General features: G+C 43.4%; 1 protein-coding gene across 9 annotated transcripts in view; it reads right to left on the bottom strand.

Annotated features, from left to right (window-relative positions):
- Nucleotides 1-19580, bottom strand: part of TBC1D8 (TBC1 domain family member 8) — a 121795-nt gene that overhangs the window by 77133 nt on the left and 25082 nt on the right. For 6 of the 9 annotated variants that reach the window (XR_012325575.1, XM_073791028.1, XM_073791027.1 and 3 more), the window contains exon 2: nucleotides 3637-3792. The exons of 1 other annotated variant lie outside the window; for it this stretch is intronic. Coding sequence is in view for 7 of the 8 variants with exons in the window: in XM_073791028.1 (XP_073647129.1) it covers nucleotides 3637-3792 (156 nt within the window). In the remaining variant the exon portion in view is untranslated. The remainder of the gene's footprint in view (nucleotides 1-3636; nucleotides 3793-19580) is intronic. 2 more of the 9 variants (XM_019931208.3, XM_019931211.3) reach the window with 1 other exon arrangement.

Below are 19580 nucleotides of genomic sequence, written 5' to 3'. Positions count from 1 at the left end.
TCAGAAATAGAAAAACAAATATCGTGTGTTAATGCATACATGTGGAATCTAGAAAAATGGTACAGATTAAACTGTTTGCAAGGCAGAAATAGAGACACAGATGTAGAGAACATCTACATGTTCTCTACAAGCGGGGGAAGCGGGGGATGAATTGGGAGATGGGATTGACATATATATATGTCAATATGCCAATTGACATATATATATACACTAATATGTATAAAATAGATAATTAATTTTAAAAGAAGACCTATTTAAGTAATAGAAAACATGAGGAGATGAAAAACTAAATAACAAACAATGTACATGCCTTAATTTAAAAAAACACCATATTGGGCTTCCCTGGGGAGCAGTGGTTGAGAATCTGCCTGCTAACGCAGGGGACACGGGTTTGAGCCCTGGTCTGGGAGGATCCCACATGCTGCGGAGCAACTGGGCCCATGAGCCACAACTACTGAGCCTGCGCGTCTGGAGCCTGTGCTCCGCAGTAAGAGAGGCCACGACAGTGAGAGGCCCATGTACCGCAAAAAACAAAACAAACAAAAAAAAAACAAATAAAAAACAAACAAAAAGAACGTTTCCTTAAATGATTAAAGAAATCAATCTGGGGCTTCCCTGGTGGCGCAGTGGTTAAGAATCCGCCTGCCAATGCAGAGGACACGGGTTCGAGCTCTGGTCTGGGAAGATCCCACATGCCGCGGAGCAACTAAGCCCGTGCGCCACAACTACTGAGCCTAGGCTCTAGAGCCCGTGAGCCACTACAGAGCCCACGTGCCACAACTACTGAAGCCCGCGTGCCTAAAGCCCATGCTCCGCAACAAGAGAAGCCACCGCAATGAGAAGCCCACGCACCGCAAAGAAGAGAAGCCCCCGCTCGCCGCAATTAGAGAAAGCCCATGCACAGCAATGAAGACCCAACGCAGCCAAAAATAAAAAAAAGAGAAATCAATCTGTGTCCTGGAGGAGCACGTGGAGTTGCAGAAAAATGTAACATGGTATATGCTCAAGGGAGTAACAGGTTATAACCAAGTTCCTAAAGGGACTAATGCTACTGAACTTCAGTGATAAAAAACAGTTATCCCCACAAAAAGCACATCACCCACAATGGCGGAGGCAGGAATCAGACCAGACTGAGATTTCTCCCTTTGCCACTTAAATACTGAAAGACCCCGAAGTGATGGCCACCAAGCTCCACAGTCTGGCCAGAGCCCATCAGACCCAGCCAAGGTGTCATTCGAGTTCAAAAGCAAGGCACAAACACTTGCAAATGTGAGATGTTATTAGGAGAAGAAAACAGGAATATAGCCAATTAAGACAGGAACCAAAATAAAAGACTCTGTGCTGGGAAAGCTGTACCTGATGGAAGCACTAAATCAATTTACATAGAGAACTGAGCCAAATAATGGTGGAAAGTGTGGTTACAGAAGAGAATGGAAATTACCACGTACAATGAATAGTAAGACTTTTAAAAATGAGAGCCTAATGGACATATATACACCACCAAATGTAAAATAGGTAGCTAGTGGGAAGCAGCGGCATAGCACAGGGAGATCAGCTCGGTGCTTTGTGACCACCTAGAGGGGAGAGATAGGGAGGGTGGGAGGGAGATACAAGAGGGAGGGGATATGGGGATATAAGTATACATATAGCTGATTCATTTTGTTATAAAGCAGAAACTAACACACTATTGTAAAGCAATTATACTCCAATAAAGATGTTAGAAAAAATAAAAAATGAGAGCCTGGGGAAGCAGGGGAGGGATGAGAACGCTGACATCCCTGTCCTTCAGGAGGGGAGTCAATGAACATTGCCAGAACGGAAACACTGTCTTCAAAAGCCACAATTCTGACCTTGTCATGCTTTTAAACATCTCTCCCCTTGACCTTAAATGAACCTTTTAGAAAGTAAGTGCTCGGGGTTTATTTGAAGTTTAACAGTTCTTTCGTTTCACTTCAGCATCTTTCCTTTTATTGAAATCCACTAAAAACAATATTTTTATCATAAACTAGCACTGTCAGACAAGCTGCATTTTTATAAAGCACGTCTATCCTTCTTCATAACTATCCCCGGACTCGTCTAAATGCATTAAAAAGTTGTGTTGGGAATTCTCCGGCGGTCCAGTGGTTAGGACTCAACGCTTTCACTGCCGTGGTCCCAGGTGTAATCCCTGGTCAGGGAACTAATATCCCCAAGCCACGCAGTGTGGCCAAAAAAAAACAAAGAAAAAAAAAAAAAGTTGTCTGGATGATGTGACCCCAGTGTCACTGGAGGTCCCCTTGGGTGCCTAGGATGAGGGGCAAGATATATTTTCTTATCTGTACTTTCCAGTATTAACTGATTATATTGAGCGTGCATCATTTCATCACTTAATGCAAATAGAGAATGATTTGTTCAAAAAAAAAAAACAGACTGGAAAAACATGCCAAGATGTGAACAGCTGTTAGTAATGGTGGATATGGATGACAATTTTCTTCTTTAAACTTTCCTGTATTTTTTCCAGGAAAAAAAAAAAATTCATCCAATGTTGTTCAAGAATGTGAGGTGACAATGAAAGTTTATGGTAATTAGTAAAATGTTAAGAGGAAAAAAACACAACTAGAAACCTCTGTGGAGAGGCACACACGCAGACACAAGACTGATTAGCACCAGATAAAAGGTTATAGGTGATTTCTTTCTCCTCCTTTCTTACCTATTTTCTAATTTCTGAAGGATGAACATTTAGTACTTGTGTAATTAAAAAGACACATCTTGGGTTTTTTTTTTAATATACATTATTTTATTTATTTTATTTATTTATTTTTGGCTGCATTGGGTCTTCGTTGCTGCGCGCAGGCTTTCTCTAACTGCGGCACGCGGGCTTCTCACTGCAGTGGCTTCTCTTGTTGCAGAGGACAGACTCTAGGCGTACAGGCTTCAGTAGTTGTGTCATGCAGGCTCAGTAGCTGTGGCTCACGGGCTCTAGTGCTCAGGCTCAGTCGTTGTGGTGCACGGGCTTACTTGCTCCGCGGCATGTGGGATCCTCCCGGACCGGGGCACGAACCCGTGTCCCCTGCATCGGCAGGCGGACTCTCAACCACTGCGCCACCAGAGAAGCCCCGGTTTTGTTTTTTAATAGAAGTGGCTTCTCAGGGTGCAACGATTCCCAGCCCCAGAGGAGCTGGAGTGACGAGGCGGAGTATTGGACAGTGCATGCAGGAGGAACTGAAGCTCAGCTGGAGAGGATGCGAAGGTGATTTCTAAATTCCCGTAGGGCTCAGCAGTCCAGTGATTCAGTGCACACGTGGAACAAGGGTGAAGGCTGGCATAAGACAGACCCAGCCCCAGACGCCTCCCCTGCCCTGTTACGGTATATGCACACGCCCCGGACTCGTGTGTTATGTCAGACACAAGATGAAGAAAACAGCTGGATTCACAGCCCCCTGGACCAACACGCCACTCAAAAGCCTGGATGCCCAAGCTTAGAGCCTCTACACGCTTCCAATGGTTGGAAAAGAAAAACAAAAAAAGAAAGGAAGAACAAAGAGCTCATGGCAGCAGATGAGGTTCTAGAAGGAGTTACCTTCTAGCGTCACGACCATGCAGATACTCATGCCCAGACCTCAAGGTGGGGAACACTCCACCTGGAACAAAACTCACCCGTGGCCACGGCCCAGTAAACGTCCGATCCACTCAGTAACTCACCACATGCTATGGGAGAATACACCTGGGAGCCGGGGACCTGGAGCAGAATTCGAAACGGAGCGACCCGGGCGTTGGAATCCAGCACCGCGTCCAGGGCACCCACCAGGCGACCTTCAAGAGACGAGAGGACAACACACGCGTGAGCACAGGAACAGACAGGCCAGCAGCCCACGTGCAGCCACCCGCTCCCCGCGCACGTGTCCTGCCTCTAGGCTCGACCCCGGGCAGCAGGCCTGGTGTCCAGCTCGCGAAGCCCGGAGATCTAGCTGCCTTGTCCCGTTTCAGAGCATCTGGAACAGAGGCCGGCATTTGCGGCCACTCAGCGCAGATTTGCAGAATCAATGAGTGAGTGAACAAGGGGCCCCCGACAAGCCACCCAAGCAAGCTGAGTCTTTGGTTCCCCCAGTGGCACGGTACAGGAGGCCACAGCATGCAGTAAATAAAGGCTAGGGATCCAGAGGCTGACGGCCTTACTTGAATTGTGGCTCCACTACCTTCCAGCTGTGTGACCTTGGGCAAGGTGTTTAACTTCTCTGTGCCCCAGTTTCCCCATTTGTAAAATAGACTAACCACAGTGTATCTTCCTCACAAGGTAACTGTGAGAATTAAACCAGTTAATGTATGCAGCATTCAGAGGGCTCAGACTATCACCTGGCCATGAGAAGTATTACCTAAATGTTGCCCTTTATTATTATTATTATTATTATATCATCATCGCAAAGGTGGAAGACTAATCCAGCAGGGAACTGTGAGAAGCAAATAAGAAAACATACTGAGGGACTTCCCAGATGGTGCAGTGGCTAAGACTCCACGTTCCCAGTGCAGGGGGCCCAGGTTCCATCCCTGGTCAGGGAACTAGATCCCGCATGCATGCTGCAACTAAGAGTCTGCATGCCGCAACTAAGGAGCCTGCCTGCTACAACAAAGACCTGGCACAGCCAAATAAATAAATAAAATTAATATTAAAAAAAAAAAAAGAGGGCTTCCCTGGTGGCGCAGTGGTTGAGAGTCTGCCTGCCGATGCAGGGGACACGGGTTTGTGTCCCGGTCCGGGAAGATCCCACATGCCGCGGAGCGGCTGGGCCCGTGAGCCATGGCCACTGGGCCTGCGCATCCGGAGCCTGTGCTCCGCAACGGGAGAGGCCACAACAGTGAGAGGCCGGCGTACCGCAAAAAAAAAAAAGAAAAAAAAAGAAAACATATCGAAGTCCTTCACACACCATGAAGCACACAACACAAAAGTTTACCATCCTGTTGTCATGAAAAGCACCATGAATCGACAGCAGAGGGAAAAAATGACAACACCTGCTCCTGCCCCATCTTCTACTGCCTAGAACTCAAGACGGTTGAGAGGATTAAGACCCTCTAATTCTTACGTAACAGGCCCTGAGGAAGGGCCACAAGTTTCTGCAGAATGTCCCATAGTTTGGTTTTGTCTGATGCTTCATCATAATTAGAGCATAATTAGATTCAGGTTATACATCTTTGCAATGAGTCACAGAAGTGGTGTTGTATCCCTTTTACCCCATCCTATCAGGTGCCAGGAGACTTTGTTTTGTCCCATTACTGGTAACACTCCTTTGACCAGTGGATGAAGGGTGTCTGCCAAGCTTCCGTCTGTGCGGTGTCTCCTTTCTCTTTGTCATTAACAAGCACTCCGTGGAGAATTACTTTGAAACTCTGTTCCTCATTAACTTTTCAACTTATTCTTTCAGCCCTATCAGTCTGGGTTCACCTTTTCCTACTTTATCCAACGGGTTTGAGGCAGGAGGGAAGGGGGCAGGGCACAACCCTTAAAGAATGACACAACCCTTGAGAAAAACTGGATACGACACAAACTGGTTGCTACCACTGTCCCCTTCCTGGCAGATGCCCCCCTCATCCTATCCAGGCTCTGACTGTCCACGCACCCCACCCCTACACTCACCGCGATCTGTCCCACGTAATGGCTTTAGGGGAAGAGGGGAGAAAGGGTGTGTGGGTTTTAGAGCAACTATTCCTTAGGCTGCCCACAATTTTTGCCTCCTTACTGGTTGGCTGCTGACTTACAGAAAAGTGAGAGGCCTGAAAGCTCTCTGCTTTAATGTAGAATCTAAGCAGCAGCTTAGGGGAGCTCTGATAAAACACGCCGGGTGGGGGGAAGGGAGCAGAGTGTGGAGTTAAGGTTGCATTTGTGTAAGATTGATGAAACACGTTTGCCTATCAAAAAAGGGGGTGTAATAAGGAGGCCGACGGAGACTAGAAAAGGACTAAAGACCCTCACCCACCCCACACATGTACACCTGGCACTCCCACCAGAACTCAGAGCTCCGTTTGGTAAAACCCTGAGCAACCAAAGACGGAAGTGGGCAGGCTGGCCAGTAACTCAGAGCAGAAGCAGTCTTTTTTTTTTTTTTTTTAATTTTACTGAAGTATAGTTGATTTATTATGTTGTGTTAATTTCTGCTGTACAGCAAAGTGATTCGGTATATATATATATATATATATATAAAATATATTCTTTTTCATATTCTTTTCCATGATGGTTTATCACAGGATACTGAGTATAGTTCCCTGTGCTTACAGTAGGACCCTGTTGTTTATCCAGCCTATATATACTAGTTTGCATCTGCCAGTCCTCCCCGTCCCACCCTCCCCCTTGGCAACCACAAGTCTGTTCTCTATGTCTATGAGTTTGCTTCTGTTACGTAGATATGTTTATTCAGATTCCACATGTAAGTGACATCATATGGTATTTGTCTTTCTCTTTCTGACCTACTTTACTTAGTACTGATGCCAAAAACCTGGCCTCTGTGCACTGGTGCTGAATCGAATCTCAGAGACAGAGTTTTGGGTGAAGTAGAAAAGAATAGCTTTATTGCTTTGCCAGCCAAAGGGGGATACAGCGAGCTCGTGCCCCTTGAAGACTTCAGGTGGTAAAATTGTACATTACCACAATATCAACAGGCTCTAGTGAGACAGCAGATGACATCTGGAAGAACAGCAAGACCCCATCTGGGGAGGAGCCCAAAGACAAAAGAGGTCAAAACCAGGACACCTGAGGAACCTGAAACCTGAGGCACCTACTGCTGTAGCTATAGGCACCTACAGCAAACCTTAAACACAGCCCAAGTCATAGTAAGAATAACATACAATTCACAATAAAGAACCACTCTTCAGTTCTTACTACCCGACACATCATGTCTGGCTTTCAACAAAGAATACTGAAAGGCAAGAAAAAACATGATCTGAAGAGCTTGCAAGCATCAGAATGGGCATCATACATGGCACAGATCTTGGAATTATCACACAAGGAATTTAAAATAACTGTGATTAATAGGTTAAGGGCTCCAATGCAAAGGCAGACAATATGCAAGAACAGATACCTAATGTAGCAGAGAAATGGAGACCCTAAGAACTAGTCAAAAAGAAATGCTAGAAAGCAAAAACACACTAAAAGAATGAAGACTGTGTTTGGTGGGCTCATCAGTAGACTGGACACAGCCAAGATGAGCTTGAAGATAAGTAAATAGAAATCTCCCAAACTGAAATACAAAGAGGAAAAAAAGATGAAAAGACAAAAAAGAGCATCCAAGAACTGTGGAGCAACTTTAAAAGGTTTAAGATATACATAAACGGAATACCAGAAGAAGAAAGAGAAAATTGTTTAAAGTTATAATGGCTGAGAATTTCCTAGAACTAATTACAGACACCAAGATAATTACAAATACAGGAAGCTCAGACAACATCTAACAGGTTAAATACCAAAAAATACACGTGTAGGCATATCATATTCAAATTGCAGAAACCAAAGACAAAGGGAAAATCAGAATGGAAAAAGCAGCTTACCCGTAGAGGAACGAAGAATTACAGCAGACTTCTTGTTAAAAACCATACAAGCAAGAGTGTGGAATGAAATATTTAAAGCATTGAAAGAAAAAAACACCAGCCTAGAATTCTATATCCAGTGAAACTATTCATCAAAAGTAAAGGAGAAATAAAGAATTTTTTAAGCAAACAAAAACTGAAAGAATACATTTCCAGCAGACCAAACCGGTAATAAATGTTAAAAGAAGTTCTTCAGAGAGAAATAAAAATGATATGTCAGAACTAAGGCCTTCATAAAGAAAGCAAGTGGTGTGCTGGAGAAGAAAAAAAAAGCAAACTAAAATATTCTCTTTTTCTTATTTGTAACTGATCTAAAAGATAACTGTTAAAGTAATAATAGTGAAAATGCACTGGGTGATCACAGCACATGGAAGAAGTGAATAGCAGCAATGTCAAAGGATCAGAGGGAAGATTTGAAAACACAGTTATAAGACAGTGTTATTTGAAGGCAGACTTAGATTAGTTTGAAATGTATATTGCAAACTCTAGGGCAACTCCTACAAAATTTTTTTAAAGAAGTATAACTGATATCCTAAGAGGAGAGAAAATGGAATCATAAAATATTCCATTGAAACCAAACAAGGCAGAGACTTCTTTTAATGTAATGAAAACAAATATGGTGGATATTAATCCAACTACAGTTCACCCTTGAACAACACAGATGTGAACTGCACAGGTCCACATAACACATGAATATTTTTCAATAGTACATACTACAGTGCTACACGATCCACGGTTGTTGACTCCCTGGTTGGTCGAATCCACGGATAGGGAGGAACCACAGACCCGGAGGAATCATGGTATTTGGAGCGCTAGCTATAAGTTATACACAGATTTCTAACTGCATAGAGGGTCGGGACCCCTAACCCCTGCACTGTTCAAGGGTCAACTGTATATTATGATCACTTTCAATGTGAATGGTCTGAACACACTATGAAAAGACTGAGATTTCAGACTGGATTAAAAAAAATTTTTTAAATCTCAGTTGTATGCTGTCCCCAAGAAACCCACTTTATTAAGAGTCAGATTAAAGGAAAAGGGACTGGGGGAGGAGGGGGAGACACAGTAAAGAAATGGAGGGCTTCCCTGGTGGCGCAGTGGTTGAGAGTCAGCCTGCCGACGCAGGGGACACGGGTTCGTGCCCCGTCTGGAAGGATCCCACATGCCGCAGAGCGGCTGGGCCCGTGAGCCATGGCCGCTGAGCCTGCGCGTCCGGAGCCTGTGCTCCGCAACGGGAGAGGGGCAGCAACAGTGAGAGGCCCGCGTACCGCAAAAAAAAAAAAAAAAAAAAAAAAGAAATGGAGAAAGATATACCATGCTAACATTAATGAAAAGAAAGATGGAGTAGCTATATTAATTTTCAGACAGAGTAGACTTCAGAACAAGCAAAATAAAGGGGGGCATTACATAATGATAAAGGGGTAAACTGTGCAAGAAGACGTAGCAATCCTTGTGTGCATCTAACAGAGCATCAAAATACATGTAGCAAAAACTGATAGAACTGTAAGGAGAAATAGATTAATATACTACTATAGTTGGGGATTTCAATACCCGCCTTGCAGTAACTGATAGATCAAGCAGGTAGAAACTCAGTAAGGATCCATCAACTGGATCTAAATGACATGGATAGAACATTCCATTCAACCACAATAGAATACACGTTCTTCAAGCTTGCATGGAATATTCACCAAGGTAGAACATAGTCTGGGCCATAAAACATACCTTGACAAATTTAAACAGAATATAAAATCACATAAAGTGCATTCTCAAATTACAGTGGAATTAAACTAGAAATCAGTAACAGAAAGATAGCTGGAAAATCCCCGAATATATGGAGATTAAACACACTTGCAAATAACACATGGGTCAAAGAAGAGGTCTTACGCTTTCAAATATTTGAACTAAATAAAAATGAAAACACAACTTAGAAAAAAATGTACAATGTAGCAAAAGCAGTGCTTAGAGAGAAATTTATAGCAGTAAATGCATAAATTAGAAATGAGGAAAAAACTGAAAATCAATCATCTAAGCTCCTCCTTTAGGAAACTACAGAAAGAAGAGCAACATGATCCTAAAGAAAGCAGAAGAAAATAATAAAAATTGAGCAAAAAAAAACAACAAAATTCAAAATAAAAAAACAACAGCAAAAAATCAATAAAGCCAAAATCTGATTCTTTGAAAAGATCAATAAAAGTGATAAGCCTCTAGCTGGTCTAAGGAAGGAAAAAGGAGGGAAGATATCAATACAAATTCCCAATATCAGAAATGAAAGAGGTTGTCACCACTGGTCCCTTTGATATTAAAAGGATACTAAAGGAATACCATGAACAGCTCTATACTCACAAATCTGACAACTTACATGAAATGTACCAATTCCTTGAAAGACACAAGTTATCAAAACTCACACAAAGAGAACTAAATCATTTGAATAGGCCTATATTTATTAAAGAAATTGAATCAATAATTTAAAACCTGCCCAATAAAAGTAAATACCAGGTCCAGATGGTTTCACTGGTGAATCTACTAAATGTTAAGGAAGACGTGATAATAATCCTTCACAATCTCTTTCAAAAAAACAAAAGCAGAGGGAACGCTCCCCACCTCATTCTCTGAGGCCAGCATTATCCTAATACCAAAACCAGATAAAGATTTTACAATAAAGGAAAACTACAGACCAGAATCTCCCATGCAAAAATCCTCAAAAAAAATTAGCAAATCAAATCCAACAATGTATGAAGAGAATTAGGTGCCGTAAACAAGTGGGACTTAATCCAGGTATACAAGGCTGGTTCAACATTTGCAAATCAATCAGTGTAATACACCACGTCAACCAACTAAAGAAGAAAAATCATATGATCATAACAATCGATGCAGAAAAAGATTTCACAAAAATCCAACATCCATTCACGGTTAAAATCAAACCAACCATCTTTGGGCAAACTAGGAATCAAGAACCTCTTTCGTGTGATAAGGAGTATCTACAATACAACTAACATCATAATGGTGAGAAACTGGATGCTTTCCTGCAAAGGTGAGGAACGAGGCAAGGATGTCTCCTCTCACTACTCCTACTCAACATCATACTAAAAGTTGTAGCTACTGTAATAAGACAAGAAGAGTAAATAAAAGGTATACAGATAGGGAAGGAAGAAATGAAACTATCTTTGCTCACAGATGACATGCTTGTTTTTATAGAAAAACCCCAAAGAATCAATAAACAGACAAACAAACAAAAACTTACAGAATAAGCAAATATAGAAAGGCTGCAGGACAGAAGGTTAATATGACAAGTGCTTTCCTAAATACCAGCAATGAACAACTGGAATTTTAAAAATGTAAATACCACTGACAATAGCAAAAGGTGTTTTTATTAGGTAGAAATCTAACAAAATATGCACAGGATCTATATGCAGAAAACTACAAAACTCGATGCAAGAATTCAAAGAAGACCTAAACACATGGAGAGATAGTCCACGTTCATGGATTGAAAGATTCAATACTGTCAAGATGTCAATTCATCCCAACCTGATCTACAGATTCAGTGCAATACAATAAAAATCCTGGCAAGCTACTTTGTAGATATTGACAAATCGATTATAAAGTTTACTTGAAAAGGCAAAGACCTAGAAGAGCCAATAACAATACTGAAGAAGAAGAAAGTTGGAGGACTCATGCTATACAATTTCAAGACTTAACTACAAAGCTACAGTAATCAAGACAATGTGGTATTGGCAATAGGATACACAGGTTAATGGAAAAGAATCAGATCATATCTCAGAAACATATCCTACAAATACAGTCAACTGATCTTTGACAAAGGAGCAAAGCTTTTCAGTGAAGGATAGTCTTTTCAACAAATGGTTCTGGAATAATTGGACATCCATATGGAAAAAATTAATTAACCTAAGACATCGACCTTCCACCTTTCAAATATTAACCCAAAAGGAATCACATACCAAGTGCTGACAAGGATGCCAGCAACAGGAGCTCATTCATTGCTGATGGGAATGCTGATGGTACAGCCACTGTGGAAGACAGTTTGGTAGTTCTTGCTGAGCTAAACATATAGTCTTACACCATCCAGAAATCACACTCTTAAGTATTCATCCAACTGTTTTGAAAATTCATGTCCACACCAAAACCTGCATACAAATATTTATAGAAGCTGTATTCATAACTGCCCCAAGCTGGAGGCAACCAAGCTGTCCTTCAACAGGTGAATGGATAATCAAACTGTGGTACATTATTCAATGGAGTATTATTCAGTGATAAAAAGCAGCAAACTATCAAGCCATGAAAATGGAAGAGAGAGAGAACTTAAATGCATATTGCTAAGTGAAAGAAGCCCTCCTGAAAAGACTGCATTCTGTATGATTCCAACCATTCTGGCAAAATGAAAAGGGAAAACTACAGCAAGGGTAGAAAAATCAGCGATTGCCAAGAAGAAGCTGAATTAGGCAAACATAGGGGAATTTTAGGGTGATGAAACTGCTCTGTATGATACTGTAATTGTGTATACATGACACTATGGCTTTGTCAAAATCCACAGATGTTTCCAGCATAAAGAGTGAAACTTAATGTCTGCAAATTTTGGGGGAAAAAAATCATTTAGGAGGTCCGGGGGTTCCCGAGTGAATGCAGAATATGACCAAAACAAATCTAACTGTATTACAAATGTATGAAACAAGGGAGCAAAGGCGGTAAAGGGAAACGGTGTTGATTTAAGTAACTTTGGAAATGAACAGTCTTTAGGAAGTAAGGCCAAAGGAACATACATAAGTTCTGTACTCCATGGAGTCTGGTATACTAGAAATGAGCAAATAAGAAAAAGGATGATGGAAGGTGTAAGCCAGGCTCCTAACTGGAGTGGGAGTTTACAGATAGGGAAGAATAATCTATACAGTAATGAATCAGAGTCAAAGGCACAGGTATAAACTGATGTTTAGTTTACTATAGATACAAATGGCTACATATAGAGACACTTACTGATGTGTATATATACAAGGGTAATATATATAATTCCTTTCTCTGTCAGCTGAGAGGGCCCAGACGCCATGAGCACACCCAGCACCCAGATCTTGGTTTCTAATACCAACCTCCAGAAAAAGGGGATTAGTGCTCTTTGGAAAAATGGCTGATTCCAGGACTGGAGCAGGAAATATACAAGATGATCCTGGAGCATCTTGTAGTGGCTGAAACATAAGAAAGTGCTCCAAAAAAAACCCCAAAAAAGTCCCACAGTACGGGAAGTGGAGGGAGTATAACTTTTCAGTGGAGAAACCTGACAAGCACTACCTTGGCCAGGTGATCAAGGTCAACATGTCATAAATCACGCTAACAGCATGCACTCTTGATATGATGCAATAAGAGTAGCATTTTATCCCTGTTCTTCCTCCCAAACACCCTTAACCCCACTCTAATCATGAGGAAAACTTCAAATTCCAATTAAGGAACATTCTACAAAATACCTGGCCAGTACTCCTCAAAACTGTCATGGTCATTTCAAAACAAGGCAAGTCTGAGAAACTGTCACAGCCCAAATGACAACTAAAGGTTAACATAGTATCCTGAATGGGATTCTGGAGCAGAAAAAGACCAAGGAAATCTGAACAAAAGATGGACTTTGGTTAATAATCATATTAGTGTTCTACTGCTGCTGTGACAAGTTACCACATAGTAGCTTAACATAAAACAAACGTATTATCTCACGGTTCTGTAGATCAGAAGTCTGATACGGATCTCACTGAGCGTTAATCAAGGTGTCAACACACGCGCTCCTTCCTGGAGGCTCTGGGTGAGAGTCCATTTGCCTGCCTCGTCCAGCTTTAAGAAACCACTCCCTTTACGTGGCTCATGGCCCCTGCTCTCATCTAAAGCCAGAAACACCAGGATGAGTTCCCCACGCTGCCACCTCTCTGGTCCTCTCTTCAGAGTCCCTCTTCCAGCTTTAACAACCCTTGTGATTCCATTGCACCCACCTGGATAATCTCCCTGGTTTAAGGTCCACTGATGAGCAACCGTAATTCCACCTGTGCTCTTAACCCCCTTTGCCGTGTAACCTAACACAGTCCCAGGTTTCAGTCATTATTATGCCTATCACGGTAACTGATCAGTATCAGTTGGTTAATTGCAAGGGTAGTACATGTATTTCCTTACTAACATACTAACATGTCCATAATAGGACACACTGGGTGAGGGTAGATGAGAACTCTCTCTACTATCTTCCCAATTTTTCTCTAAACCTAAAACTGTTCTAAAAATAAAGCTTATTAGAAAGAAAAGGACAAGGAGAGTCAGCCCAGTCAGTGCCCACCTGCAGACAAGTGTGTGGGGCGGGGGGGTGACCCCCCTGTCTGTGCAAATGCAAACTCTCCTGCAGGAACCCCAGGAGGGGGCAGGGGCACTGAATGGGGGAGGGGAGGGGTAAGCCAGAGCACTCAGGGCGGAACCAAAAGAAGCACAGAGACAAAAGAAATAAGGAGACAAGAGGCCAGGACCGCAGAGAAGATGCAAAGCTGGGAGGAAGGGCAGCGAGAGTTCTCAGCAGGAACACCAAAGTGAGAAGTGAAAACTCCGGAAGAGAAAATTATCCTTCAACTCCTGTTGTTGCACAGGTGCAATAAAGAGGTTAACATGGCAAAGAAATCCTTCAAAGTTATTAGAAAATAGAGTAAAATGTCTGCAAATTTCAAATGGGTCAAAGACAAAAACACACACCCATAAATAGAGCAGATATATGGGGCAATGTTTAGGCGCGGCTCCTAACGGCAGGGTACACAGCCCTGTTGATTCTGCCCTTTTATAAAGAAGCTGAAGAGAACTCATGTGGACGTCTTTTACGCAATATCTATTAGCCAGGCGCAGGCTCATTAAAAAACTATATACAGGGAAGTTGTACAGTACTGTGTCTGTTTTCTCATGAATCGTCACAAAATCCTCACAGAAATGCACCGTCACCCACAAAGCTGCACCTCTACCTGCATTCACACTGAACGCAGAGCTGTCCCTGTTCCTCCAGAAACAGCCCCCCAAAGGCAGGGCAGCGGGCGTGGAGTTTTCTGGTTTCCCTTCCGAGGCTGCTCCATATGGCTTGTCTGGCGCTCCAGGGAAACCCTCCTGGTGCCCCGGGAGCGCAACACTCCTATTTTTAACCGATTAGAATAACAACTCAGGCTGAGATAGCTGTCGAGTGACATGTTTTATAATTAGGGCCCCGAAGAGGGACCTAGGAATAATTTGCTCCTAAGAGAGAAAGCTGTAATTCTTTCATCCTGGCTGCATTTCATGCGTGTGGATGGAACCAAATTTAAGATGAAATGACAGCTACTGACCTGGGAACAAGCGAGGATGCTAGAAGAAGCCTTCCCACTGTAACCGAGCGGGACCCTATGGGGCCTTCCCGGGACAGGCCCCCCGCCCCCATATCCTCTGCTTCAGCTCCTCTCTGAAGTACCTAGATAACAGCATTTGATGCACATTTCCTAAGCTGTTTTGCAGATGTGAAACCCACCTCCCCACCAAATGGGAGATGTTAACTACTTGATGACCCTGAGCACACAGCCCCAGGCCTCCTGGAGCCTAAAGACTGACAATGTGAACCCCTGTGACTCCACCCAGTTACCCAACATCGGCCGGAGAATGTGCACGAGCTGATCACACACCCTGTGACACCCCTCCCTCACCTGGCTTTTAAAAATGCTTGGCAGAAACCCTTCAGGTAGGTCGGGGCTTTTCAGGGCGTGAGCCACCCATCTCCTTGCACGGCCCTGCAATAAACCTTTCTCTGCTCCAAACTCTGACATTTTGGTATGTTTGGGCCCTCTGTGCGTTGGATACACAAACTTGCGCTAACACCACTGCCTCCTGGCTCTTATAACCTCTATGCTGGGCCTGGAAACTCACCACGGGCAGCAGTGACAGTTCTCCAGTCTTAACAGTAATAGCACCAGAGTGTAAGGAAACCCATTTTGAAAACCAGCAACACCCATCCCCCACGAAAAGCATTTTAATGGAAGTCAGTAAACCAGAAAGCCTGAAGTCTTTTTTTTTCCCTCCTGCATTAAAGAAAGCAGGTCCTCCTAATGGCCTTGGGCTTGGAAACAGTATACCTATGCAGCCTCATGACAAAAACTTCTGCTTCTCCAGTAAAGGCCTGCTCATCACAGCTCACAGGCATCAGTGTGACAGTGCAATCACAGGGCACCAGCTCAGCATCATAAACCCCATCGGGGAAGCCAGTTTGGGCTACATCTCTGTCTTCACGTCAGGGCTGTGTGGTTCGGCTGTTGTCTCTGTTTTGGAGGCTCAGGGGGAAAAGCAAATAAAGGACCAGAATAAATGCGAAAACTTTTAGTTGTGAAAAGTAACAAATAACCAAAAAGGATCACATGAAGTCCTTTCTACTGACTATCAAAAAGAGAAGATAAAGGTTAGGGTATTTGCATTCTCAACATGAGAATGTTGACAGTTCCCCTATTCAAAATACATAAAATTCATAACCCGAATTACTAAATTGCGAGTTCCTTTTCACGAAGAATTTGATAGAATTCGATATATCTTTTCGTGGGATTCCCTTAGGAGTCCCACACCTCTCCACCAAACCAGGAGCTGCCTGTGCTATTTTCAGAGAACGCAGCAGCTTGGTGGGCAAAGCCACAGGGTAACCAGTCACGCAGTGGGTAACATGGGCAGTCACGTGCCCATCACAGCGGCAGGACGAGCATGCCGAGTCCACAACACGGGCCCATGAGCAAGTGACGGTCCAGAGACGAGGGCTCCAAGGGCCTCGCAAGAGAGGGATTCCAGGGACGTCCCTGGTGGTCCAGGGGTTAGGACTCCTCACTTCCACTGCAGGGAGCCTGGGTTCGATCCCTGGTGGGGGAACTAAGATCCCACATGGCATATTACGTGGCCAAAAAATAAATTAAAAATAACAAAAAAAGAAAAAGGGAGAGAGAAGGATTCCAGCCCCGTTCTCGAGAACAGGAGAGGCAGCCATCCAGCCCTCACCTGCTCACTGTGTCCCAGATACATGGGAACAAGGACAGCCACACAATGACCCCTGGTTTCTCAGGAAACCAAGAGACAGCAGACAGAGCGTACAGCTGCTAGCTCTGATCAGCCAGGGGGACTCGCACTGCCAGACTGGCTGTCCTGTTCACGCTGGAATTAAAGGAGAGATTTTTTTTTTTTGTCTTCAGTCCAAAACTGTGAAAATTCTTTACTGGGTACAGAGTTTCAGTTTTCTAAGATGCAAAGAGCTCTAGAGATGGGCAGTGGTGAGGGTTGCATAACAATGTGAATGTACTTAACACCACTGAACTGTACACTTAAAAACAGTTAAGGCGGTCGATTTTATGTTATGTGTTTTCTACAATTTTCTTTAAACTGTGAAAATTCTAATGGTCAGAAATTTCTGCAGTTGGGCTCCTAAGTAAGTACAAAAACTTTTCCTAACCCCATCCCCCAACTGACTAATCATAAATGCATCTGAACATAAATGTCCACGCTGCTGAACCCTGGCACGTCCTTCTAGAAGCTCCATAAATAACCCTTGGATGGGGACCAAGCCGTCTGCTTTGGCTCACACTTAACGTACGGATCCTGCCATCGTGAACCTCCAAGCAGGGTGACGAAATACTCAAAATATGTGACAGCAAGAATCCTGCACTGAAACGCCATCGTGACAGCCAGTTCCAAAACAGGGGCTGCCCTGCCTTACAGACACGTGTTCCTGTGGGTATGACGAAACGCTCTTCTGAAAATTGCCCAGAATGTCTATCCACTTGGTCGTCCATTTACCTGGTCTTCCGGTATGATGCTTATGTATAGCAAGAGCACTCAATTCTTGTAGAACAGAGATGATTCAAAGATATGAAATGAAAGGCAAGGGATACCACGAAAGAAGGAAAACCAAGACTCAACAAAGGGCTTGGCTTTAAGATCTGATACAGTCGTCAAATGAAACACCAGCCGCCAGAGCATCTGGGGCAGACAGGGATGGATACTTGGTCCACCTCCACCGCCAAGCCCAGCACAATCCAGGGGCGCCCAGAGCTCTTCCCTGGATACAGACTATGAAATGAACCTCTATGAAATGTGGCCTGACTGCTCCAGAACTGCCCACTCACCCGCCTGATGGGTCCACCCCCATGCTAATCCACCCTTGCCATTCTGCTTGGCTCTATCCAGAAACCTCACTGTCACACTCTTTTTTTTAACATACAAAAAGTCCTACATAATTAACATATACAACTTAAGGGTTTTGGAGATAAGCATACACCCATGAAACCATCACCATAATCTATGCCATAAACATTGTCCATCACCTCTAAAAGTTTCCTCTCGGCCTTTTATTAATATGTATATCTATAATGTGATAAGAACATTTAAGATCTACCCTCTTAACAAATGTTTAAGTATACAGTATTGTTAACTATGGCTGTTACATGCTGTGCGGTAGACCTCTAGGACGTATTCACCTTGCATAACCAAAACTTTGTGCCCTTTGACTAACATCTCCCCATTTTCCCCTCCCCCCAGCCCCGGCAACCACCATTCCACTCTCTGCTTCTCTGAGTTTGATGATTTTAGATTCATCACATATGTGGTATTATGTGGTATGAGTCCTTCTGTAACTGGCTTGTTTCACTTAGCATAATGTCCTCAAGGTTTATCCATGTTGTCGCAAACGGTTGGATCTCCTTCTTTTTTAAGGCACGGTCACCCATTTTAATCCTGGACTTTCCTTCCTTATATTCCCTAACCTATGAAGATCTCCTAACCCCTGAAGACTAGACCATCTCTAACCCATGAAGCCTACAAAAACAAGTCGCAAAATTACATCATACTGACCGTGTTGCAATCAAATACAGAAGAGGCTGTATTCCCTTGCCGGTTTCTGCTACTTCAAAACAACCAAAACCCTTGGCAAAACATTTCTGATCTCTCAATTCTGTGAGAAACTGTCTTGGGTCAAGTATTTTAATGGCCTGATGCATGTGGTACCTACAGGTTGTGAAAGGAGACTTTCCTTTTTTTTTTTTTTTTTTGGCCACACCTCTAGGCATGCGGGCGGGATCTTAGTTCCCTGACCAGGGATCGGATCGAACCCACATCCCCTTCAGTGGAAGCACAGAGTCCTAACCACTGGAACGCCAGGGGGGAGACTTCCCATTTGAGATGGAATAATTTATCATTTTTGATGTCACACGGTTAATAAGCCCAACAGGTATCACCTGTATCCCCCAAATCACACAAAGTTTATAAAGAACAGCTTTTCCAAAAATCTTCCCTGAAAAAATAAGACCCAGTCTCCATTTGTCCTCCTAACGCAGTCTGTTTTTTCGTTTTGATTTTCTTGGTTAAGAAATGAACACATTTTTGCTGTAGAAATTTGGGGAAACACAGAAAAGCACAACGGAGAAAATTAAACTTATCTCACATCTTGCCACCTGACAATAGCCCTTGGTATATGTCCTCATGGAGTCGTTTCTAACTAGGCACAGATTTAGACGATCAAGTTCCCACACTGGGGATATCGCGGCTTGGAAGTTAAAAAAAAACAACGACTGAACCTGAAACGCAAAGAAGTCTCCTTTCATGCTGGGAGACGGTTGCAGAAAGGCAGGTCAACTTGCTCAACAAGACTTCTAGGTGCTGCACAAACCAGTTTTACCAGCCAAATCTAATCGTAAGTACAGCCTGCCAGCACCTGGAGCTGCTACAACCACGAGATGACCTGCACCTCACAAACTTCACTTTTGCTTAATGGCCCTGTACATAATTAAAGGCAGGAAAGGGAGCTTAGCTGCAGGCAAGGAGCACAGAGAAATAAATAAGATAAAGCAACAGTGCCTCCTTTGCAAAATGGAAATCAAGAGGAGGGTCCAAAAGGTCAGTGGAGCAAGACAGTTCCATCGGCTCAAGTTCAAAGTAAAAGACAGTACCCGGTGGATTCCAGCGCCTCACGTTGTAAACACAGCCCCCAACTCCCACCCGACCCCCACTCCCACCCGGCTGCCCCAGGGGAG

The sequence above is a fragment of the Tursiops truncatus genome, chromosome 14, assembly GCF_011762595.2.
Source record: "Tursiops truncatus isolate mTurTru1 chromosome 14, mTurTru1.mat.Y, whole genome shotgun sequence".
NCBI lineage: Eukaryota > Metazoa > Chordata > Mammalia > Artiodactyla > Delphinidae > Tursiops > Tursiops truncatus.
This window is presented reverse-complemented; position numbering and strand designations above follow the sequence as displayed.